The sequence below is a fragment of the Miscanthus floridulus genome, chromosome 4, assembly GCF_019320115.1.
Source record: "Miscanthus floridulus cultivar M001 chromosome 4, ASM1932011v1, whole genome shotgun sequence".
NCBI classification, from domain to species: domain Eukaryota; kingdom Viridiplantae; phylum Streptophyta; class Magnoliopsida; order Poales; family Poaceae; genus Miscanthus; species Miscanthus floridulus.
The window spans coordinates 97,045,929-97,072,042 of record NC_089583.1 but is presented as its reverse complement, the minus strand read 5'-3'; the positions used below and the strand labels follow the sequence as shown (position 1 = coordinate 97,072,042).

The following is a 26,114-nucleotide window of genomic DNA, read 5'->3' as shown; positions in this document are numbered from 1 at the left end:
CAGTCTATTGCACTTTGCCCTCTTGGATTGGATCGATCTGCGTGTCCTTAGTTTTACTGTGCAATTTATTGCAGCATGGCAAGATAGGACACTCTCAAGAAAGGACATGCATGTACATAATCTAATCAACTATCATTTGACCAGAGAACTGTTTTTCTTTCTCTAATATGCGTGATATGGTTGACTTGATGTGCGAAGTGCAAGTTGGAATGCAAAATCAAATAAATACCTATTGCATATATATCAGAACAATATGCTAATCTAATATTAATACTGTAGTCGGGTAGGTGAGAACCAGCAGGCCAGGTTCACGTGGACATTCCGGCTAACCTGGCCAGGTTCACGTTCATCAGGTTTAAGCGAGAACTGTTCAACATGATTTTGCAGAGGTCACGAACTCATGATCATGGTATGCACAGTTAGCCTAAGCTTAACACATACTTTCTCCGTCTCAAAAATAAATGCACATCTCGTTTATCGAGAAGTCAAACTCTTTTTAAGTTTAACTAAATATAGAAAAAAAATATCAATATTTGTATCTCTAAATAAGTTTACTATAGCGAAAAGAATTCTAGCCTAGTGGCTAGAGCACCTAAGTAGCATGCAGCAGGCCTGGATTCGACTATTCATGTGAGCGAATTAAAAAAAATTTAGAACAGAGGGAGTACAAATTGCGAAAATGATATTTGACTGACACATGTGGAAGTGTAAGGATTGCTAAACCCTAAGCCATGCTGTCCTTAAGGTTTCACTGAATGAACCATTGCAGCTTGGCCAAAAGAATGCGCGTGCCTAAACTAATTAAGTATCGTTTGACTAGAGAACAACACTTGTTTTTTTCCCCTTGATGAAAAGCAGGGTATACACGGTTGACCTGATGAGCGAAACGTGCAAGTTGGATTGCGAAATTCGCAACGCACGGAATGAAGCCAGCCCGCGCGGCCATTGCACAGCAGGAGAGGCCGAGCTAGTAAGGACAGAGATGCCAGCCGGGCACCGGTGATGATTCTGTGGTCTGTTCGACGCGGTGAACGGTGCACGGCTGCACGGCACATCGAAGCGACAGAAAGAGAGAGAGAGCAGGTACGGTCTGTATATATCTACGTATGTATGTACTCCGTAATATATACAGGCAGGACTCAGGAGAAGAGATTGTTATACATGCTGCCGCATGTAGCTAGGAATGAAACGGAAGAATATGCCGTCGTCGGCGTACGTACGTTGGTGATTGCTGCTGCGGACATGACATGCACTACTACACAAACTTTACTGGAGATGGGCGTTTTTGATTTTCTGCGGCGGGCAAAGCCGTCCGCCGCGGCCTAGAGGCCACGGTAAATCGTGGCTTAACCGCGGCGGACGGCTTTGCCCGCCGCGGTTAACCGATTTACCGCGGCGGGCGGTGTAACGTACCCGCCGCGGTAAATATACTTTTACCACGGCGGTCACGTTGCACCGTCCGCCACGGTAAATTATTTTACCACGGCGGACACCTTTCGTGGCCCGCCGCGGTTATGTTCGTTAGCCGTGGCGGGCATTATTATTTACCCGCCTCGGTAAATTATTTTCTGAATTAAAAAAATACAGCAGGCATATAAATTCAAATTCAAATCACATCCAGATTTCACAGATTAAACTTAAAAAATATGCAGGCATTACACATGAGATAATATACATATATATACATTCACTTAGTCGTTCTTGTCATCGTTAATTCATTACATTTACATATTAAAGTCGTTATACATGCCCTAAGGAGTAATCCTGCGGACGCATCATCGTGGATCATTTCCTCAGCCTCTCGTACTCCAGTAAAATCGCTAGCTGGCTGTTTTCATTGAAGAACGTGCTCCCTTCAAGCACGCATTTGTCTAAGACAAACTTACATATGTCCGCATTTGTCTGCTTGAAGGAGTGTTGGGTGCTCTGCACGTCTCTCCACCAGTTCAATCCATTCTTGAGCACCCTCCAACTGCTGCTGTACTGCTTGCACTCCCTCAGGTACTCACAGATGTAGAAGCCACAGGTTTATGATCCTACCGGTTGTTTGGCACACTGCATGATCGATACACAAGCATTAGAATACAGGCATTAGAATACATGTTTGTGCCCTTGGTCGCCTTTAGTCTTCGCCGGCGGTGGAGGACAGTGGCTTATGCTCGCAATGGCAGCAGGCGGTGTCTTTGTCCCCGTTCCTCCGTGCCTCCTGGTCCTTTGCTTGTGCCCTTAGACGGACTATCGGGAGGTGGAGGTGGACTTGTTGTTGGAGGAGAACGAGGGTGAGGGCTTGTGCCTCGGGGTGACTTCCTTCCCTTGTCATCCCCGCCATTGCCTTCGTCATCGCCGTTGCCGTGATCCGGATCATCGGGGGGACAAGATCCGGCAACGGATGGTTGTGATGCTGGTGTCGCCATCGGCGTAGAAGTCGGCGTCGAGATAATGATCTCTATGTCGTCCTTGTTCCACAGGACTTCGGAACCAATGGCAGCTCCAAGGATCATTACCCCTTGTGCAGTTGGATATTCCATTTCAAATTCTTCGTATTGGGTCGCATACCATGTAAGTATCACGACATCATAGTTGGCAGGGATCTGGTTTTGGTTGAAATCTTTGATATCTTCTTTGGGGTGCATGTAACCCTCACCCACGGTCAACTTTTTCGCCCTGTCGAACGGGATGTTGAGGTGGACGTGCATGGGTTGCCGGATGTCGTCGACGGGGTGCCTTGGGCGATCCTCGATCATCGGCAGTGGCTGCCCTTATGTCTGCCCTTGTGGAACTTGAGGCACGGCCACGCCAGCCTGGCGAAGCATCTGTGACCTCATCGACACCATATCTGGGTCATTGCTCATGAAGGCTTCTTTTATGGACCGACTGATCATTTCGGCCACGCCTTGATCATAGCCCTTCTGAAAGATGCCCTCCTTGTACCTCTGCCTTGACCGGTATGTGGCAGCGTCGGATTGCCATGACTCCACTGAGTTTCAGCTCATCTTCGATGACATGCCACGGACGCGGCCACGGTGCTCGGGGGTTCCCAGCGCCAGGGTCAGCAAGTCCTGGCCCCTGCGAACCTCAAAGCTGTCTTTGAATTTAGCAGCCTCGATGAGAGCCCTCTCCACCTCCTCGAACTTGGGCTCATTGAACTTGCTCGTGCCCTCCTTGAGCTTCTTCAGCTTGCGGGCATAAATGAAGTCCTTAGCCCTCAAGTCTACACCGTCGTACGGATCGGGAAGCCCGGCGGCAGCTCTAGCCCTTTCTTCCTCCTGCCACTGGGGCCTCTTACCAGCAAACCCAGTCATGCCCAAGTGGTGGGGGTGCAGGTTCTTCTTCGCGAGTGCGCTGAACTTGGCGCTCTTTGCCTTTGCTTCTTCTGTTGTTCTTTGTTTGCAGAACTCTTCCCAGTGATGTTCCTTCACCATAGTGTATTTGACACAGGGTGACTTGCCTAGCTTCAGGTGGTACCTGGTCAGCATGGACTTGAAGTTTCTAAAGGCTCTTCCTGTCACGTGCATGACCCACTCCCTGCACTTGTTCAGATCGGCGTCCTTGGGATAATGGAAGCTCCTCGTCACCTCACCCCAGATATGTGTCTTGTAGTCGACCGGGACATTGTTCCACTCCTCCCAAGTGACCTCCACCTTGTCCTTGACTATACATGCCACCTGGTTGCTGAACTTGGCAAGGACCGTGGGTGGCAACAACGAGTTTCCCTCTGGTCCCACCTCATGGATCACATGGACTTTGCCGTGGATTTCCCTCCAGTACCTCCCGTGTTCCCCCCTTCTCAGCTTTGTCCTCTGACCACTAGACTTGCCTGAAGTGGTTGGAGATGGAGCGGGGGGTTCTTTGTCACTGACTTGTTCCTCCTCGAAATTCAATTCTCGAGGCACCACCGGCATCTGTTCAGGGTTTGGAGACCGCGCACTTTCAACTTCGTCGTCCCTCGGTTGGTAGGTCGGATCATCTTCGTCCTCTGTACGACATTTCTTTGTTGGCCTCGGGGTCACGGACACTTGGCTCTCGAGGCTAGTTGATGATGATGCACTAGGGGTAGGGTCGCGCCATTCGCTTATCGGTTCCTCCGCCATTGGAAAGCTACAATGAATACATATTTGAGTTGTATAGACACAGTTATAGAGTAGTAGAGTAGAGTAGTACTAGAGTAGTAAAGTAGAGTAGTACTAGAGTAGTAAAGTAGTAGTAGTTGGCTCAGATTTGCCCCATTATCATCACATCGCTTTTAAAATGGTTGCTTGTATCTGGTATACAAGCCATCCTAGTTTAGCGGGGGCACTCGATCATCATCGCCGCTGCCTCAGCATAAAAGGGTTCACATCATTGCATATGCCACTGCCTCAGCAATAAGTTTAAAAGTTCATCATTGCATATGCCAAAAAAGGAACCAGCCCCATTAAACAAAAACCTTTCACAAATCAAAAACAAGAGCAACAGTAGTAGAATAGTAGTATAGGAGGGAGTAGAGGAGGAGGGAGTAGTAGTAGGCAGTAGTAGTAGTATACTGGTAGTAGTATACTACTAGAAAGTAGTAGGCAGTAGTAGTAGTATACTAGTAGTAGTATACTAGTAGTAGTATACTAGTAGTAGTATAGGAGAGAGTAGAGGTAGGCAGTAGTAGTAGTATACTAGTAGTATAGGAGGGAGTAGAGGAGTAGAGGAGGAGGGAGTAGTAGTAGGCAGTAGTAGTAGTATACTAGTATTATAGAAGGGAGTAGAGGAGTAGAGGAGGAGGGAGTAGTAGTAGGCAGTAGTAGTAGTATACTAGTAGTAGTATACTACTAGAAAGTAGTAGGCAGTAGTAGTAGTATACTAGTAGTAGTATAGGAGGGAGTAGAGGTAGGCAGTAGTAGTAGTATACTAGTAGTATAGGAGGGAGTGACCAATCCATCTCAAAATTCTCATAAATTATATCAAATTTGGCAAAATTGCAGCAGAGTGACCAATTCATCTCAAAATTCTCACAAATTTAGCTCAGAATTAGTTTAAAGGCAAGGTGCATCATAGGCAGTGGCATATGCTCAGAACTTTGTCATAAATTTCTTTGGCATCATAGGCAGCAAAAGGAATTGAATTCAAATGTTAAGGTTCACCAAAAGCATCATAGATCAGTAGTATAGCAGTTCAAAATTCACCAAGTGTAGTATAGCAGTTCAGTTGAATTCAGAGTAGCAGCAGCAGTAGTAAGACAACAGTGGTAGAGAGAAATAGGTAATACAAGTACCATTTTGCATCAAGCAGTAGAGTACCAGTAAGGGGATAAGTAGTAGCTAGCCATCTCAAAAAACTTTCACAAATCAAAAAAATTGCATTGTTCTTGCATGTCCTTGTCCCTCCTTCCCCTTCCCTTCTCTCTAAAAATGACAAGCAAGAGAGGCAAGCAAAGCAGCAAGCTCATGCATGTCCTTGTCCCTCCTCCCCCTTCCCTTCTCTCTAAAAATTGTACTATAGGACTGATTGCTTTGCCTCCCTCAACAACTCTCCTCCTATCCACTTCAACTCCATGACCATACATACCAATCCATGCATGTGTTATCAGAGGAGAGGACAGTCCTGCAAACGGCCTGTGCCTGTGATCTCACACAGAAAATCAAGGTTCCCCACAAACCAAGGCAAAATAGAGACTAGATCACCCAATCCAACATGGTCCATGACTAGAAAATCAAGGTTCCCCACAAATCAATATCAAGAGAGAATGAGGGAAAAACTGAAACCTCAAAATGCGTCGGTGTGGTCGACCAAGGTTAGCGGGGGCGATGGTGGCCCTCGGTGTTGGCAACCGGCACTAGGGTTCCGAGGACGGGGCCCAGCGCGGAGGAGCTCGGCGGCCGGAGCAACGGTTCCGAGGACGGGGCCCAGCGTGGAGGAGCTCGGCGGCGGCGCGAGACTTCTTAGTGACTGGCGCTAGGGTTCCAGTGACGGGGCGCCAGAGGAGCATGGGGGTGGGGCATGGGCAAGGGAGAGGAGGACGAGGGCGCGGACCGAGCATGGGGAGGAGAACGGGGGCGGGGGTCGGTGCGCGGAGGAGCTCAATCGGCAGTGGAGATGGCGGCGGCGGCGTGAGCTTTTGGCAGCCCTTCAGGGTAAAACTGAACCGCGCGAAAGACTTAGAATTTTGAGGGTGGGGACGGCTTATATAGGTTGCGATTAACCATGGTGGGCAACGTAACAGCCCGCCGCGGGAAATGTTTACCGTGGCGGGCGGTTACGTTGCCCGCCGCGGTTAATCTATTAACCATGGCGGGCTCTGTTATATGCCCGCCGCGGTAAAGACAAGCAATCAGGACTGCTTATTATAAAATAACAGTATTAAGGTCCTATCTCAAGAAACATTAAGGTCCAGCCTAGTTAATTATATGGGTCCGGCTCAGCTGGGTATCCTGCAGGCTATTTCCTTTCCTATACACCACAACTACACCAGTACATGGTGCGCTCTGTGTTAGATTCCTCGTATACCGGCCGGCAACGGTGTGGTGTGGTGTGGGCTGAAGAGAAGAGAGATGCTTGCTGGGACCACCCATACCCTACTGGGCTTCTGGTGGAGATCATATCATGGGCGGCGTCACCTCCTGCTCGTGGACATGATCATAAGCGCCCTGTATATGGTTATGATGACTGATGAGCGCTACCCTCATGGCAGTCATTGCGGCCGACAACCCATCGGATGCCATGGAGTAGATTGATGCATGCATATAGAGTATCTGGGATTGTTACATATAGAGTCTCTGGGATACATTATTACATATATGTCTCTGGGATACATATAGAGTCCACTACATTATTACATATATATATATATGTCTCTGGGATACATAAATCATTTTGGTGCAGGTGCTTTCACCGTCCTCTTCTCACCATCGGGGCGGGCCCACGGCATCATCCTGGACTTGTTGAATCGGTCCTCGACGGCCTTGATCTTCTTTGGATGATCGGTAAAAAGCTCGAGCTCTGCATAGTTGTTGTATTGTTCGGGACTCTGCACCCCATCAGCTCCCACAATCCGCTGCTTTCTGGACACAACCACATGCCTTTTTGGGTCCTCTACATATATATAGTAGGCCACTTGTGCGACATTGGTTGCTAGTACCCACGGGTCATCTTTGTAGCCGATACTTTTGAGGTCCACGGTGGTTAGCCCATAACCGTCCACTGTAACTGCATTCGGTTTGACCCACTGGCAACGGAAGACGGTTATGCGTAGGTTCTGGCTGTAGTCAAGTTCCCATATTTCTTCGACTTGCCCATAGTATTGCCTCCTCTAGCCCGTGTACTCTTCTTCGCCCTCGTATCGAACACCACAGTTCTGTGCCGAGCTCTTCTTGTCCTTGTCTTTCATGTGGAACCTGTAGCCCTGGACGTCATACCCTTGCCACGTGGTGATTTGGCTAGATGGGCCTAACACAAGCCTCTTAACGGTCTCCGTATCTTCATCAGGTTATCCTTCAAGGGGTATGTGTTGCTCTTTGAGCCACTCTATGAAATTGCTCTTGTGATGGTTCTGGACCCATGCCTCCGTGCGTTGTCCATCATTAGCGGCGCGGATCTCTTCCAAGTTCTTTTCAATATATTTCTCCATGCTCACTAACTGATGAAGGATGCTGTAATGAGCTTCTTGCACCATTCAGTTTGCCACATCGGTGCGCACTTTTCGGCCTGTGCACCCCATCCCTGAGGTTTTGCCTTCGTGGTGATGGACAGGCAGCCCAATCACCCTCCCATCTCTTATGTACCTCATACACTAGTTCACGGCCTCCTCCATTGTGTATGCCTCGATCATAGAGCCCTCTAGGTAAGCGCGGTTATGGACATATCTGTTGAGGGTGGACATGAACCGCTCGTACGTCCACATCTGGTGTAGGTACATGGGGCCTAGTTGATGGATCTGATCGACCATATGCATCATTAGGTGTGGCATAATATCAAAGTAAGATGGTGGAAAGCACATCTCGAGCTGGCAAAGGGTCTCTGTGATGAACTCCTTCAGGGCAGGCAGCTCAGCCTTATCAATAACCTTCTGGGTGATGCGATTAAAGAAGTATGACATCCATGTGATGACCATCTTCATGTACTCTGGACGGATAGCCCTAATCGCAATTGGTAGGAACACCGTCAGCATGACATGGCAGTCGTGTGAGTTGTAGCCGGTCATTATGAGGTCTTTCATGGAGACTAGGCTCTTGATGTTGGAAGAGAAACCAATCGGCACCTTGATACCCCTAAGCAACTTAAGAAAAGCCGTCCTCTCGTCTTGTGTTAGGTTGCAGGCCGCACCCGGGATATCGACTTTACCATTCTGAGGCAGTCCCGGGTGAAGGTCCGTCCTGATGCCCAGATTGACAAGATCCGTCCGTGACTTGATACCATCCTTTGTCTTGCCCTTGATGTCCAGCAGGACACCGATCGTGCTTTCAAAGACATTTTTCTCCAGGTGCATGTAGTCGATGGCATGGGGTGTATTCAGTGTTTTCCAATACGATAGGTATTTGAAGAAAATTGACTTCTTCTTGAAAGGAACGGTGGCGGGGACTTCCTCCGTCTGGTCTCGCTTTTGCTTCCTTGTCTGCTTGCTCCCCTCTTTAGGCGGCTTCTTCTTCTTTCCAAACTCCACCTGATCCATGTCCTTGACCATCTCATACACCTTTGTCCCCCAACTAGTCTGCGTCGGTTGATCACGCTGCGGCTCATCCTGATTGTCAAAGTATTTATTCATAATACTTCTTCTATACCTATGATTTTTTGCGAGGAACTGTCTGTGCCTCGTGTACACCATCTTATTGGATCCCTTAAGGTAAGTGTAGCAGGTCCCGTCGATGCAAATTACGTAGCCAGTCTTCCCTTTGATCTGCCCCGACAGTGAGAAGAGACCGGGGTAATCGGTGATGGTGACAAAGACGATTGCTTTTAGTGTGAACTTCTCCTGCGGGATGCATCCACCATCTGGACCCCAACATCAAATAGTATCTTCATTTCCTCCATGAACGGCTCCAGGAACACATCTATATCGTTGCCAGGCTGCTTTGGTCTGGAGATAAGCATGGTCAGTATAAGGTACCTATGCTTCTAACATAGATGGGGAGGTAGGTTGTACATGGTGAGCACGACGGGCCAAGTGCTGTGCGAGCTGCTAAGCTCACCGAACGGGTTCATCCCGTCGGTACTTAGCGCGAACCTAACATGCCTAGGCTCCTTGCCAAACTCCGGGTAGGCCTCGTCGAAATCCTTCCACTGCTTGCCATCGGATGGGTACCGTAGCTTGCCATCGTCGTTCAGGCGGTCAGCTGATGCATGCCAGGACATGAGCTTGGCATCGTCCGGGTTCCCGAATATTGCACGCAGGCGATCGGTCATGGGCAGGTACCACACTGACAGTGCTAGACTTTTCCTGTGCGTGTAACCCTCTTCTTCATCGTCATGCTGAGCCGAGATCTGTTTGGCCACACTGCTCTTCTTTGCCCCCTTATTGTTCTTCTTCCGACCACCCCGCAAGCCTCCCTCGTCTTCTACATCCACGCGACAACCAGCATTTTTCTTGTATCGACTAAAGCCGCAGTGCGGACAACTCGTCAAATTCTCATACTCATTGCCCCGATATAGGATGCAGTGGTTAGGGCATGCATCAAACTTTCTAAGCTTCATCGCCACTGGCCGGATCAGCTTCTTGGCCCGATAAGTATTGGCGGGCACCTTGTTAGCCGTTGGGTACGTGGTGGCAAGGTAGCTTAACAACTCATTGAAGCTAGTGTCAGACCAACCATGACGAGCCTTCAACATCAACATATGGAGGTTAAAACGGAGCGCCGTGCACTCCTTTGGACAATCGCCGCCGTCCTTATAGAGAGGATCAACTGCCGCCTGCTTCAACTCTCTGAAATTCTCCAACCACTTTGGGCAACCCAACACAACGTCGTCTTCATCGAAGTGTTTGACTAGATCTTCAACAAGCTGCACATCCTCGGGTTGGCTCACAGTATCCTGACCATCACCACCGTCGCCGGCTTCGTCGGCCATGTCTTGCATTAGATCATCCACCGTGATGTAATCACGACAACTGTTGTCACTGTCGGCTGGCGCAGCTGCTGCGGAAGGATCTTTATTCACCGGTGGTGCTGTCGTCGTCGGCGTCGAAGAGCTCACTCCAGATGCACCGCCACTCGCACCAACTCTTTCGCCGTGAAATGTCCAGACTGTGTAGCCCTCGACGAAACCATACATGATCAAATGAGTTTGCACCTCGCTGTCTCGGTGGGCTTTCAGGTTCTTGCAACGAGAACATGGACATATGGTTGTCATCCGCTTCAGTCTCTCACGGTGAGCTTTACCAACCGCAATAAACTTCCTCAATTCAAAGAGGTACCGCGGATCATTCACTCTATCGATCCGGTACATCCATTCCGATCTATCCATCATATCTGCGAACATTATCCATCACAATCAACATTAAATAAAGAAGAATTAGGAGAAATTGATGATTTTTACGTCCAAAATCATGAAAAAGAGAGGAAATGACGATGTGAAAGATGAAGCATGCATCTATGATGAATCTAAAGTTAAAGAAATACATGACATCATTTTTTCCATTAAAATTGATCTAGATCTAGATCTAAAGAGAACTCTAGGTGATGAAAATAGAGAGAGAGGATGGAAGGAGAGAGGGAGAGCCTTTATGAACCTCTTATGATGTCATCCTCCCTCAAATCCAAGCCATTCAACTCAAATCAAAAGTTTCCTCAAATTTTAGGGCAAAGCCTCCCCCCATGAGTTTTGAGAGAGGAAGACCCGTGGAGAAGATGGAGGGTCTGTGCTGTGTATTTGTATAGGCTTTACCGCGGCGGGCAACATAAAACGCCCGCCTCGGTAAATCAACTCTTTACCGCGGCGGGCAGTTTAAAGAGCCCGTCATGGTAAACCGTATTAACCGCGGCGGGTGATTCATACCGCCCGCCGCGGTAAATAACTATTTCCTGCGGTGGGCAGGTAAGGTTGCCCGCCGCAGTAAACCAATTTCCCGCAGCGGGCGCCCCGGTGGCCGGCCACCGGTTAACCGTGGCGGGCAAAAGAGGTGCCTGCCACAGAGCGCATTTTGGCCACGCTGCGCAAATTGATTCCTGCAGTAGTGATGTCGGACTGTCGGTGAGTCGAGCGTCGGTATATCTATATGTATGTGGAAAAAAGGGCTTCAATTCGTCCCGGGGAGATCCTGCAGGTAGGAAACTGTCGATTCACGTTGGAGATCCTGCCCTTTTGTTGTTGTTTCTGCTTTACACAAAGTCACCAACCATGCAAGCGAAAGGGACATCTATCTATCCAGACGCGGGTCGACAGGAGAGAGATTTAAAAGTAAAAACCCTGGTAGCTTCTGACTTTTTAGCGCGCTCTCGATGACTCGATCGTCGCTCCAGTGGCAGCACCGCTGCACCGCCACCGTAGCCACTCGACGCTGCTAACTTGGGCCGGTCGCAACGTCCCAAGTTTTTTTTTTTTTCCTGTGGGAACGTCCCAAGGTTCGGGCCTCGTTGTTTCTGCTTGCCTTCCCTCTCTCGCAGCTCGATCGACGACCTGTCAACTGTCATCTACCCCAATGCAATAGCTGCCGGCCGTTAGCTTACGTGGCCTGTCTCTGTCTCGTTCGCCGGCTGTACCGTCGCCCATCCTTTTCGCCACTCTCTATATCGATTCTTTGCATGCAGGCTTACTGTACGCTAACGGCTCACCGTACAAAACACCCAGGGCAAAGTGCTGCAAGCCTGCAACGCAGGCAGCCATATGCATGGTTGTCTAGTCTAGCGCTGCTTCTTCAAATGTTCCTGCTACACCTAAGCTAGCTACCTACAGCCTGTTCGCTTGGTCGTAAACGATCGTAAATTTTCAAGTAGAACAGTATTTTTCTCTCACACCAAACCAGCCAGCAGTAATAATCCACGATCGTATATGATCGTATCAGCACCAGCCGAACAGGCTGCTAATCTCTTATTATTTTCTCTGCATTCTGTAACATCGGTCAGTGCTTACATAGTAGCTAGAAGGACTAGTACCCACTTAATTTGTTCCTTCTAGCACACTTTTCTCCTGTGATGTTTTTTTATAGAACTACGTCATGTAAAATACGAGCCTAAACTTTTTATTAAAAGATGGTGGCAACCCATAGGCTACAAAGCGGACGATACAACCCGACACAACAACAAACATGAAAAAACACATTTCATACGCAGTTCAAATGATGAACCATGACACGAGCCAAGGAATAATGACCAATTGTCAACTGGAGTTTCCGCCAAACAACATACTAGCCGGGTATATCACAACCACCATGCATGCATCCGCGCCATCCGTAGGCTCGACTGGCTAGTTAAGGACTATTACATCTGTTTTAATGAGTCTTGAGCACCTTTTGTACGTACCACTTGCGATATATGGGATTCGTAAGTCGAGTATCATGCATGTAGCGACCGGGTCACTCCGTGGATTTGATACCATTTGGTGCACGGAGTAGTTAGAAAGCTTGTACCCCAGCACATCTTGGCCGTTCATTGTTGGGTGACTTGGTCGGACGTAGGAAATGTTGAGACAATGAATTACCCCTTATGCATCGATGGGTCATGTGGGCGGTGGCCTCGTCATTGTGTGGATAATGTGGTACACCTCTGCAGGGATATTAATCATTTTGGAATTAGTGGCATGCTCTTTGGTTATGAGCATGTTATTTTTACTTCTGGCCATCGAATAGAATTAGTACGATGATAGGACTCATGAAAGATTGAGCTCCACCCTCATGCTTATTATGTTCATACATACTAATGCTTAAATTTATGTTTTGAGTATTTTGCTAGGTGAATACTTATTTATGCAAGATGCTACTTATGCAACTTAAACTTTATTTACCTTGCTACGACCATAAATGGGTACTCTTTTTATGTATCATTTGGGTAAGTCATGCAGAGTACAATCCTCTACTCATGGTGTTGTTGTTAAGTTGTTTTGTAGGTACCTAAATGACTGATGGTCATGCCATCCGCTGTTGCCGACAAAGTGGTTGACTAGCAGTCGTCCGTGCTTATGATGTTGACGCCCGTGGACAAAGATGACTACTAGCTATTAGTTAGGTATTAATTTGTAACGTAGGACTCTCAGCCTAGGTAAAACATGGTAGGATATATAGCCCTTTGGTTCACATATAACTATGTCTTGCACTAGTGGATGTCATCTCCATGGATTACTGAAGTTGGTCTACTTAAATTGAGTTGTTAAGGAGATAACTCTTGGTTTACATATATTAACTTGGCAGGTCCTCACAGGAGACGCTACAGACACCTTGTTGAGCACCACTGCAGGCTGCCACCACCGTACACTAGATAGCAGCAATAGTGGCCAGAGATGAGAGATGGGCAAGTGTATTCTAGGATTCAAACTCATAACCTTCAGCATACTGCACACACAATATCTCTCTATCACTGCACTACGTACACAATTATTTGTGAGTATATATAAGGTGATACATTTTTGTAAACATTTCATAATCTTGAATATTTCAGCCTCTAAACTATTTTAAATGTAAAAGGTTTTGACTACAAAGTTTTAGATCATATTGATCTCTACAATTTTGATATAGGGTGTATCTCCATTTGAGATAGTGTAAAAAATTTCACAAATTTGAATCTCAAAATCTAGGAATTTTGAAATGATTATTTGTAGCTGTGAATGTTTTGAAATAAAAAAAAACTTGTCTACTGCATAGTTGTAGATTGCATTGATGTCAATGTCTGATGTCGTTTGAAATTTCTTGATTTTAAATTTTGAAATCTTAGAACATAAAACAAATAGTTTAGTTAGTGGGTGGGGAGCTTCTGGTGGCGACGAGCACCCCTCCCGGCTCCTGTGGCCCTGGGAGGCGAGAGGCGACGCGGAGGGATATTACCGGCCGACTATCGTTTTGCCACTACCCTAGTTTTCGATATCACTGTCGGTTCAAAACCCCCCTTCACTACTGAATTTTTAACCGGCAGTGGCATATCGACAGTGATATGGGGTTGACATCATTGTCAGTTCTTATGAACCGACACTGATGTGGTTTTTAGGAAATCCAAAAAAACAGGCCAAAAAGATAAGGATATTTTTTAATTTCGGGAGAGGCCCCATTGGACAGCCACACGGTCGGGCATCGAAAGTCACATGATTTTTCACGCGAAAAACACACGCTTCGCGGCCACCGGCGCTCGAACCCCTGACCTCCTGCTTCGTGTCTTCAGCCCCTAACCACTCCACCTTAAGTTGTTTATGTCCGAATGAAATTTTCGTCCTAGCCATTTCATGTTTATCTGATTTTAAAATGAGTATTTGGGACCCTAAACAGATTCAAATGAAAAAGTTGTCAACTACAAAATTTTAATACTTTTTGAGATCTAGAACTTTTATTTTGGTAGTTTCTCCATCCGAGGTCGTTTACAAAATTTGAATTTCAAATTTGAGAAATTCAAATGTAGTTTTCCATGACAAGATGATTTCAAATCAAAAAGTTATCAACTACAAAGTTTCATAACTTTTTGAGATCTACAACTTTTGTTTTTACTATTTGTCCATCTGAGGTCATTTAAAAAATTCAAAATTCAAATTTTTGGAAATTCAAACGTAGTTTTCCTTGACAAGATGATTTCAAATCAAAAAGTTATCAACTACAAAGTTTCACAACTTTTTGGGATCTACAACTTTTATTTTGGTAGTTTCTCCATCCGAGGTCGTTTACAAAATTTGAATTTCAAATTTTAGAAATTCAAACATAGTTTTCCTTGACAAGATGATTTCAAATAAAAAAGTTGTCAACTACAGAGTTTCGTAACTTTCTGAGATCTACAAATTTTATTTTGGTCATTTGATCATTTATTCATCCGACATAGTGGTAGTAACATTATTCGCAAATGTAAAATATCCCTCTTATAGTTTATGAAACTATAAGAGAGATACGTAGATTTTGTGAACAATGTCACTACTATTTTATCGGATGAAGAAATGACCAAAATAAAAGTTGTAGATGTTGATAAGTTCTACAACTTCTATGTTCATGATTTTTTCAGCTGAAATCATTTAGTGTTCCAAAATAACGTTTGAAGTTGCCATTTTTTTAAATTCAAAATTCAAATAGATAAAACACAATCACATGAAAAGATGGATAAAATAATAGCTTTAAGAATACAATAAATTGATAGAGCATGATTTTAGAATTTTTTAGGAAAAATCATCAAATTTGAAGTTAGTACGAGGGAGAAAGACTAGTCACAAGTTTTAGCCAGAGATTAAAAAGAGAAATCAAAGTTCTTCAAAATTTTTAAAATTAAATTTTAAATAGAATTTGAACTAGTAAATGATTTCAAATGAAAACGTTGTCAACTATGAAGTTGTATAACTTTTCGATATCTACAACTTTTGTTTTGAACGTTTCTCCATGGTCATTTGAAAAATTCAAATTTTTAATTTGAGAAATCGAACGTAATTTTCGTTAGATAGATCATCTCAAATGAAAATATTTGGACATCCAAACGATCTCAAATTAAAAAAATTTAAACTACAAAGTTGTAGATTTCATCGAGTACTATAAATTTGATATAAAGTTCGTCTTAATCAGACATCATATGAGAAACTTATGAAGTTTTCTTGTAGCATATCACTGTGGGTTCAAGCCACGAACCGACAGTGATAGTATCAGTGTCGGTTCTTGGCTAAAACCGGCAGTGATGACCCAATGTCGCTGTCGGTTCTTAGCTAAAACCGACAGTGAAGACCCGAATATCAGCGTCGGTTGATCCTATTATTGCCGGTTTTAACAAAAACCGACAGTGATGGACTATCGCTGTCGGTTTCTTAAAATCCGGCAGTAATGAGGCTGACAGTGATGTCCAATTCTGTACTAGTGTGCCTTCTCCTCCGTCTTTTGTGATGTTTGACATGCAAGATTTGTTAATGTACTTATGTACATTTGGATGTGCATATATTACTATATAAACTATACTTTCTTCCTACAACTACCAGTCGCTAATATAAGGTTCTAGACTGTTGTTTATGATGATCATTGACGATTACCTGAATCACGAACACATGGCCAGTAGGAAGGTACAGAAGCAGGGATCAGTTCGTGGGTTTTCCTTTCTAAACAAGAGTGGGTAGGAACTGATATTGTTCAGTGGCCATCGATCGGCCCCATGCCGTTGCAGACATTGCAAGCAAACAAACGCAGAATGTCTTAGGGCAACTCCAACCAAACTCTTAAATTTTGTCCTCCTATTCCTTTAAATGAGAGTTCCTCATCCATATTTCATCTCTTACTCCTTACCGTACTCCAACTGATCTCCTAAAATTTTCCTACTTTACACTGTATTGACATGGACTCTGTTTATTGATCCCACTTGTCAGCTTTATGAGAAGAGAGAAAGGAAGAATAGAGAAGAGGATGAGGGACTCCTACATCTAGGGGATTAGGAGAGAGAAATGAGAGTCCCTCATCCATCGAGGTTTGAATAGGAGCTCAATTGGAGAGTTTTTTTATGAGTTTGAGCTATCAAAATAGGACGAGGGCTCAAGTAGGAGTTTGATTGGAGTTACCCTGGTCCCATGGCCACGCCAAATAAAAAGTCAATACTCACTAATACAGAGATGGGCTTTACCCCCGGTGGGGAACCCCCTCTAGTCCCGGTTCCCCACCCGGGAGTAAGCATCCGGGACTAAAGGGTCTACCTTTAGTCCCGGGTCAGAAACCGGGACTAAAGGTCCTCCCAGCTTTAAAAAAATAATGCCTCCCACCGTTGCGTCCCGTGAGATTCGAACCCAAGACCTCATGCATTGCCTCGCGCGTAGCTTACCACCCCACCTACACAACACATTTAACAATGGATGGGATGCTTCCCTTTTGAACTAACCCATCAGGGAACCTTTAGTCCCGGTGCGTAACACCAACCGGGACTAAAGGTCCTTTAGTCCGGGTTGGTGTTACCAACCGGGACTAAAGGGTCTACCTTTAGTCCCGGTTGGTGTTACCAACCGGGACTAAAGGTTTGAGGACTTTTAGCCGTTGGGCAGGGACCTTTAGTCCCGGTTGAAGACACCAACCGGGACTAAAGGTCTCTCTAGTCCCGGGCGCAAAAAATACCGGGACTAGAGTCCATTTTTGCCTCGAATAAAAGGTCTGTTTTCTACTAGTGACTACTTGGCACCAACTCCGGCTACCCGAGCGATCCACCCAGATTCCTAGCTATCTGGTCTCATCTGACGATGTCGCCTGCTCCAGAAGCTAAATGGAGCGAGATTAATCATACAGTGGAGTAGTTCCTAACACACTAGCAACAGTGACCACAAAATTAAGGTCAAATGGAATCTATTACGCCATACATTCTACTCCGTAGCTAGTAGAAGTAGAACACCTGGAACTGAAGCAATGCTGATGATCAGAAAAGGTTGAGGACCACAGATCGGTCCTCGTACAGGTAAAAAAAAAGTAACTTATTATTATAGGTCCTCGTACAACTACTAACCTAGCAGTAGTACATAATCCTTTTAGAAAATGTGTATATACATGCACGTATGGGGATATGGAAATACTGGGTGCATATATACGTATATATGGAAAATATATACCGAATACGGTTTTACGGTGATAATAATAGTAACAATCAACGTTGCATGCATGCACGCAAGTATATGAATACACAGAAGCGGTATAATTAGTCACGCATAGCATAGCTCAATTTGACACTTAGTAGTGCCGCTGGGGCTGGGCATGCATGCATGCACAAGAGTTAGTTGAAGCTAGCTACTCCATGGAGTAGCAGCACTGCTTGAACGCCTCCAGGTTGTGGTCGAACACCGGCACGAAGGCGTCCACGCTGCCGTCGCCCAGGTACGACGGCACCAGGAACAGCATCCCCTCCGTGGGGAAGTAGGACGGCATGAAGTAGCTCGGGCTGCCGGCGCCGAAGTCCAGCTCGTAGAACGGGAACGTCAGCCAGCTGTCCACCTCCAGGTCCGGGCACAGCACGTCCTTGAGCACGGCCGTCGTCTCCAGCCCTTCCTTCTCCACGGCGCCGGAGCTCGCGAAGTCCACGAACGACTGGAAGTAGGCGCCGTCCGCCCGCGCGACGGCGTCGTGGATCGCCTGCGCCGCGTGCTTCAGCGGTCGGTTGAGAAGGTCCCCCACCGTGGAGCGCGGGAACGCCCAGAGGACCAGGTTGCCGAAGTAGCCGGCCGGCGCGGCGAGGCGCGCCCGCCCGTCCACGGAGATGCGGATGGTGGAGGTCTGGAGCGGGTTGCCGAGCCCGCGCGCGCGCGTCATGGTGCACCACACGTGGGCCAGGATCGTCTCGAACCGGCTGAAGGGGCGGCCACGCCCTTCGGACGCCCTGGCGCGGAGCCCCGCGACGAAGTCCTTGGTGAAGTGCGCCTTGTGGATCACGATGTTGTGCTGCTGGGTGTCGCCGTGGCCGTGGGTCACCGGCGCCGCAGGATGGGCTGACGGCGCGGGCCTGTAGTACTCCACGCCGCGGTGCTCGAAGTCCACGCGCGGCGGGTCGCGCGGCGGGAAGAGGCCAGGGTGGTGGACCGGCGGCGACGGGCCGACGGGGAGCCCGCGAGCGGCGCGGCCCCAGGCGACGAGAAAGTCGCTGGTAGCGTGTCCGTCCGCCACGGCATGGTTGGCGGTGAACCCGACGGCGAGCGAGCCGCACGCGAACCGCGTGAGCTGCACCTGCACCACCTCCTGGACGTCGCCCTCCAGGTCCGGGTGCAGGCGCAGCACGAGGGGCGACGGCTTGGTGGGGGCGATGTCGGCGAGGTGCGCGTCGACGGACGCCTCGACGAGGCGGGCGCCGTGGTCGTTGAGCAGCACCCCCGGCGCGCCGCCGTCCGGGCCCGGGCGGACCTGGCCGGCGAAGAGCCGGTACGCGCCCAGCACTGCGGCGAGGCCGCGCTCGATGTCGGCCGTGGATGGCCCCGGCGGAGAGAAGGCGTAGATGATGGCCATCTGCATGTGGTACGTGACCCTGTCGAACACCGACGACGGCACGTGCTCCGTGGTGTCCGGCCGCGGCGCGCCCGCTGGGTACGACGGTTTCACGAGCTTGGAGCTCAGCACCTTCACCTCCATGGCGAGATCGATCGATTGATGGAACACTAGAAAACCACTCTGATGAGCGATAGTGAAGTGAAACTAGCTAGGCTCTGTCTGCTTGCGCTGCAGCTTTTGTTCTATGGTTGTGTTGCCCTGCTTGCTCGGCTCTGCGCGCGCGCTATAAATATAGGCAGCACGCGCACGGGAGTAGGTGAAGGTGCGCGTGCGTTGGTGAATGGGCAATGGATCCATCGATCGATCGATCGATCAGTACGTGGAGACTCGATCATTCGGCATTGCTCATTATATTGGGTGGATATATAGTTGACATGGCAATGTACCATAACATGCATGCCGCGCACATCATCGTCACCAACTAACACCGTAACACATTTACGCTAGACTAGATCACCCTACCTGTGTTTCCATTTCCTAAACAATAACAGAAGAACTATTCACTTATGGGCATGGGCGCATGGCCGTATATTTGACACTTTCTGCACGCGACTTATCAAAAAAAAAAAACTTTCTGCACGCGCGACGTGACCACCTGCCACTGCGAGAAGCACACACTTGTCAGGCGCTGCATCAGCATCACACGCTACCGTCCTGTTCTTTCAGCAATATTTTTCAGCTAACGAAAAATGTTTTTCTCTTACAATAAATTAGTATAAGTAGCAGCGTAAGTCAAATTTCAGCGAAGCGAACATGGCCGACAATTAGATCGTTTGTTTTGGCCCTCTAGCAAGAGATCGATCAGAACGAACAGGTGTCCATCCAGGTCGGGCCATGTCTCACTACTTAGGGCAGGGGCGGGGCTAATGAGAAACGGTCCACGTTACAGAGAGACGTGTGGAAAACCATCTGCTGTGCATGCGGCTGTGTCTATGGACAACGCACCAGGGCACTAACGACATGCGGCCGGCGCAATGCCACGGGCCACGGCGCGCGCGCGGACGAGAAGCCGCAGCTCGCATGCACACCGATGACATCCGTGCCGGCCCCGACACGTACGCTTCAGGCTAAAGCGTACTAGGCCGCAGCGGCACGATGGATAGGGTGGATGGCTCAACGAATCCTCTGTTTTATTTGTGCTTCACTGCTCGACTACGGCCTCGATCGCAAGTCTTGGTCGGCATCATTTCTGGTCGCGTCGGACGCAGCGGGTGGTGTACGTAGCGACAGATGTCGTGTGTATTTGCCTGTGTTGATGATCAACGAACCTTTATTAGTACCTAATTTGAGACGTACTTGAGCTGCATCCTCGCGTATAACTAAGGCGTAAGGTACGTGACGAACACACTCATGGCGGCCATGATATGGTTCCCGTGGCTTCTAATGCGAGTATTGGTTGCGAATATAAGCGCCCGTTTGGTAGAGCTCCGGTTCCTTCTAAAAGTGCTCTGGCTCTAGCTTCTCATACGTAGCAGTTTCTCTTGTGGAGCTAGAGTCGTTTTAGAAAACGTGTGGCAAAAACGGCTCTTGTGACAGTTTTGTAGTAATCTGTATTACGTTTGTGAGGAGGAGCTAGGAGAAGCCATCTTTTTCGGCAACGGCTCCTCTATACAAAAATTGCACCGGCTCCTCTATATAAAAATAGCTTCGGCTTCTTAGGACTCCTTGCAATGAGCCTTTTTTAAATACATGCTTAGTAGGGCTCTTTGCGAGGAGCCACAACAAGCCGGAGCCAGAGCCATGTCAAACGGGACCTAATTATCAAAAAATAGACAAGCAAGGACCAGAAGTGTGCACTTATTTAAGTTAAATTAATCTTTAGTTAAAATTCTACGTAGAACTGAGATTTTAATTCACCTAGTATTTAATAGAAGCTTAATTGAACTTTTTTAATCGAATTGAATTAAAAATGAGCTAAGTGTATATGGTGCAACACTTGTTCTACATGTTCTGTATTTTTTCCCGGGGAATATATGTGGTGCAACTTGTTGAACAGGAGGGGTATGCGCATCTGTTGATCCAAGAACGAATTAGCCATGACATGGTGCCGTATCGCTTCAAGGCATCCATGAATCATCTAATCATGCAGGCTGCCACGACGCAAGGTGATTTTGTTGCTGAGTGCTCTGGGTCATGGCTGCAATCTTGCAAGGAAGTCACAGTATGTGCTTCACGGTCGAGAGCACCTTGTCGTCTACTATAAAATGAATATCGATGTATGTTTGTATACGAACACGTCCCGCGTGCCTCTAGCATCGAGCACGGTAAATAGAATATTGTCCTTTTCGCTTGGCTTATAAGCCGTATTTTTTCAGCCAATCAATAATATTTTTCTCTCATAATAAATCAATCAACAATACTTTCAGCTATGGCTTATCAACCAAACGAACGGATCACATGTTGTTAGAGGACCCTTACCGGTAGTGAGATGATATTCACAAGATACGTCGGCGATTCTCCTGAGACGACCTAAAAGCCTCGCACGTCTAGGACACTATTAGAGAACATACTTTATAATGATGTCCTAATTTGACATTAGCCTCGGCATTTTTTTTTGCCCCCGGGACTAAAGTACCCTTTAGTCCTTAGTCCTGGTTGGTAATACCAACCGGGACTAAAGGTCCCTGCCCAACGGTCGTTCGCGGGGCAGGGATCTTTAGTTCCTGCTGGTATTACCAACCGGGACTAAAGGTTTACCTTTAGTCCCGGTTGGTAATACCAGCCGGGACTAAAGCTTTTAGTCCCGGTTTGGGTGATGCCCCGGGAATAAATATTAATCTTTAGTCCCGGTTTGGCTCCCTAACCGGGACTAATTATCCCGGCCTATAATCCAGCTCATTTCTTCCTCCCGAGCCCGAGCCATTCCATTCAAACTCACTGTCTCTGTTCTTCAGCTTGCTGTTGTTCTTGCTCTCTCCCCCTCCATTGGTGTTGCTCTTCGATTTTGAAGGTAACAAACTTAATTCTCTTGTGTTTTATCAGTAGCTATCTCATTTTGCGATGTAGATGCATGTGTAACTTTATATGTTGGACTTTATTATGATTTTATATGTCATTTTTAGCTCAAAATCACATGATGATTTGCATATATGTTTGGATAAACAAAAGTTAAATTAGTTCATCAAAATCACGCCTCGCTCGTCCTCGCTGGAGCACGCGCCATCCTCATCCCCGGCGGCTTACGTGATCTTAGAATTAATTTTTCCATGAAATGAAAAACTTAGAAAATAGTTAGAAAATTATAGAAAATCCATACTAGTTGAACTTGTGGACCGTGTTCAGCTCGACGAGCATGTTCTCTGCTGAGCGGTAACGGACGTCAAGGATGAGCTTTGATTCTACGAGGGAGAGCGGCAACGGTCATGGAAGACCGTGTTCCCTTTCTTGTAGAATTAGAGCTCTTCCTTGGCCAAGTATGGTGCCGCCCGGTGGAGAAATGCTCGCCGAGATAATCACGTAAGCAAGGTCAACTAGTATGGATAGTTATTTATTGAAACATGTTTTTGAGTAATAATTTGATGGATATTTGATAACTTCAGACCTACAAATGTCATCTACAAATGTTACTATCCTCGGCAACCTAAACGTCCGCGAGCTCGCCGATATCGAGCAGGTCACTTAGAATTATTTTTTCCATGAAATGAAATACTTAGAAATCATGTCTTTTATTTTTTAGAATTAAATTTTCCATGAAATGAAAAACTTAGAAAATAGTTAGAAAATTATAGAAAATCCGTACTAGTTGAACTTGCGGACCATGTTCATCTCGGCGAGCATATTCTCTGCCGAGCGGTAACGGACGTCAAGGAGGAGCTTTGATTCTACGAGGGAGAGCGGCAACGGTCGTGGAAGACCGTGTTCCCTTTCTCGTAGAATCGGAGCTCTTCCTTGGCCAAGTACGGTGTCGTCCGGTGGAGAAATGCTCGCCGAGATGATCATGTAAGCAAGGTTAACTAGTACGGATGGTTATTTATTGAAACATGTTTTTGAGCAATAATTTGATGGATATTTGATAACTTCAGACCTACAAATGTCATCTACAAATGTTACTATCCTCGGCAACCTAAACGCCAGCGAGCTCGCCGATATCGAGCAGGTCACTTAGAATTATTTTTTCCATAAAATGAACTACTTAGAAATCATGCCTTTTATTTTTTAGAATTAAATTTTCCATGAAATGAAAAACTTAGAAAATAGTTAGAAAATTATAGAAAATCCGTACTAGTTGAACTTGCGGACCGTGTTCATTTCGCCGAGCATGTTCTCTGCCGAGCGGTAACGGACGTCAAGGAGGAGCTTTGATTCTACGAGGGAGAGCGGCAACGGTCGTGGAAGACCATGTTGCCTTCCTCGTAGAATCGGAGCTCTTTTTTGGCCAAGTACGGTGCCGTCCGGTGGAGAAATGCTCGCCTAGATGATCACGTAAGTAAGGTGAACTAGTATGGATGGTTATTTATTGAAACATGTTTTTGAGCTATGTAATTTCTATGTCATTTTTAGCTCAAAATCACATGATGATTTACAATAGTAAAATCACTTGATAGTTTGGTATTTTACTATTATACATAGTACATATTTCATGGTTTAGTTAGACAAATAAATAATTTTAGTTTTGTTTAAATATATCATTTTAGAAAATATGAAATTTACACTAGTTTGCAAAAATAAGTATAGAAAGTAGATGACAATTGGTACCGGATCCTCGGCCTCTTGTTCGGTTGCGAAACGACTGAGGCCAGAACTCCCTCTCATTATCTGCGGCAAGTGTAAGCAGAAGATTGTGATGGAGTACCGAGTCAAGAGACAAGGACCCAACAAGGGTCGTGTTTTCTACAAGTGCCCGGATCGCGATGTGAGTTTCTTACGCATTTGATTATTATGGCTAATTGACCTGCTTTTCTTGAATATTTTTGACTAAATATTTTTGGCTTTAATTTCAGTGGGAGGGCAATGGATGCGATGGTTGGTACTGGGAGGAAGATTATGCTACATACGTGCAGAATTCGGGTGCGCTTGAGGTAGCGGCTGCTGATGATGAGGCAATGAGCCAGCAGGAGAAGCTTATTGATATTCAATAGAAGAATGATTTGTCTGTTTTAGTTGCGTACGATCATGAAATAATTATGTTACTGAAGTGCATTGTAGTTTTAGTTTGTTTAGTGATAGTCGGGATTGCTTATGTTGTAGCTAGGCTTAGTTAATTAATCAACCGTGTGTGTGTCATCTATGTTGTGTAATAAAATACTTAATTATGTTTAAGGTTTTCATAATTTGTCGTGTAATACAGATTATGTCACGCCATTAGATGTACAATGCTGATCGCCGCTCCCAAGATTTTATTGAGGGCGTGCACTATTTCTTATGTGTGGCCGAGGCAAATAAGCGGGATGGTTTTATGTGCTGTCCATGTGCCATATGTAAGAATTTAAAGGAATATTCAAGCTCAATGAGTCTTCATTCACATTTGCTTAAGTCAGGTTTCATGTCAAACTATATATGTTGGACTAAGCATGGAGAAAGCGGGGTCATGATGGAAGAAGGTGAAGGAGAAGATTTAGACATTGATGACATTATTGCTCAGTATGGTGCCTTTGATGATACTACAATGGGGAGAGATGAAGAAGAGGTAGCGGCAGAAGATGATCTCGGTGATGCTCTTGGCGATGCCATTCGTGATGCACAACAAGAATGCGAAAGTGAAAAAGAGAAAGTTAAGTTCGAGCGCATGCTTGAGGATCATAGGAAGTTGCTATACCCGACGGCCGAAGAGGGGCAAAAAAAGCTGGGTACAACACTGGAATTGCTACAGTAGAAGGTAAAGAATGATGTATCCGACAAGGCATTTAGGAATTTATTGAACCTCATAAAGAAGATGCTTCCGAAGCCAAATGAATTGCCCACCACTACGTACGAAGCAAAAAAGGTTGTCTGCCCTTTAGGATTAAAAATCTAGAAGATACATGCATGTCCTAATGACTGCATCCTCTACCATGGCAATGAATACGAGAATTTAGATGAATGCCCGGTATGTAAAGCGGCACGGTATAAGATCAGGCGCGATGATCCTGGTGACGTCGAGGGTGAACAACATCCTAGAAAGAAAATCTCTGCCAAGGTTATGTGGTATGCTCCTATAATACCACGCTTAAAATATTTGTTCAGAAATAAAGACCATGCAAAGTTATTGCGGTGGCATAAAGAAGACCGTAAGGTAGACAATATGCTAAGACACCTAGCTGATGGGTCCCAGTGGAGAGCGATAGACAGAGAATTTTCAGAGTTTGCAAATAAAGCTAGAAACTTAAGGTTCGCCTTAAGTACAGATGGTATAAATCCTTTTGGAGAGCAGAGCACTAGTCATAGCACTTGGCCAGTTACTCTATGTATCTACAACCTTCCTCCATGGTTATGCATGAAGCGGAAGTTCATTATGATGCCGATCCTCATCCAAGGTCCGAGGCAACCTGGCAACGACATTGATGTCTATCTAAAGCCATTAGTTGAAGAACTTCTAGTTTTATGGAACAAACCAGGTGTACATGTCTAGGATGAGTACAAACAAGAACACTTTGACCTACGAGTAATGTTGTTCGTAACAATCAATGATTGGCCTACTTTAAGTAATCTTTCAGGTCAGACAAACAAAGGATATAATGCATGCACACATTGTTTTGATGACCTTGACAGTATATATTTGAAAAGATGTCGAAAGGTCATGTACTTTAGCTATCGTCGATTTCTTCCTTTGAATCACCAAGTAAGAAAGAAAGGTAAGCATTTTAAAGGTAAGCCAGACCACCGGAAGAAGCCTCATAACCGAACCAGGGAAGATGTACTCGCAATGGTCAAGGATGTGAAAGTAGTATTTGGAAAAGGACAAGGCAACGAATTTGTTCCCAAAGATGCTAAGGGATACGCACCCATGTGGAAGAAGAAGTCCATCTTTTGGGAGCTACCCTATTGGCAAGTCCTAGAGGTCCGCAACGCAATCGATGTGATACACCTGACAAAGAATCTTTGTGTGAACCTGTTAGGATTCATGGGTGTGTATGGGAAG

General features: G+C 46.2%; 1 protein-coding gene across 1 annotated transcript; it reads right to left on the bottom strand.

Annotated features, from left to right (window-relative positions):
* Positions 1 to 17,510: 17,510 nt before the first annotated feature.
* On the bottom strand, positions 17,511 to 19,244 carry LOC136552232 (putrescine hydroxycinnamoyltransferase-like). Its single transcript, XM_066543764.1, has one exon. It carries the CDS (start codon positions 19,136 to 19,138, stop codon positions 17,810 to 17,812), a length of 1,329 nt encoding a protein of 442 aa, XP_066399861.1. The 5' UTR covers positions 19,139 to 19,244; the 3' UTR covers positions 17,511 to 17,809.
* Positions 19,245 to 26,114: the final 6,870 nt, after the last annotated feature.

Bases quoted from the DNA above. Each gene is read 5' to 3' on its own strand.
- LOC136552232 (XM_066543764.1), bottom strand. From the start codon at position 19,138: ATGGAGGTGAAGGTGCTGAGCTCCAAGCTCGTGAAACCGTCGTACCCA.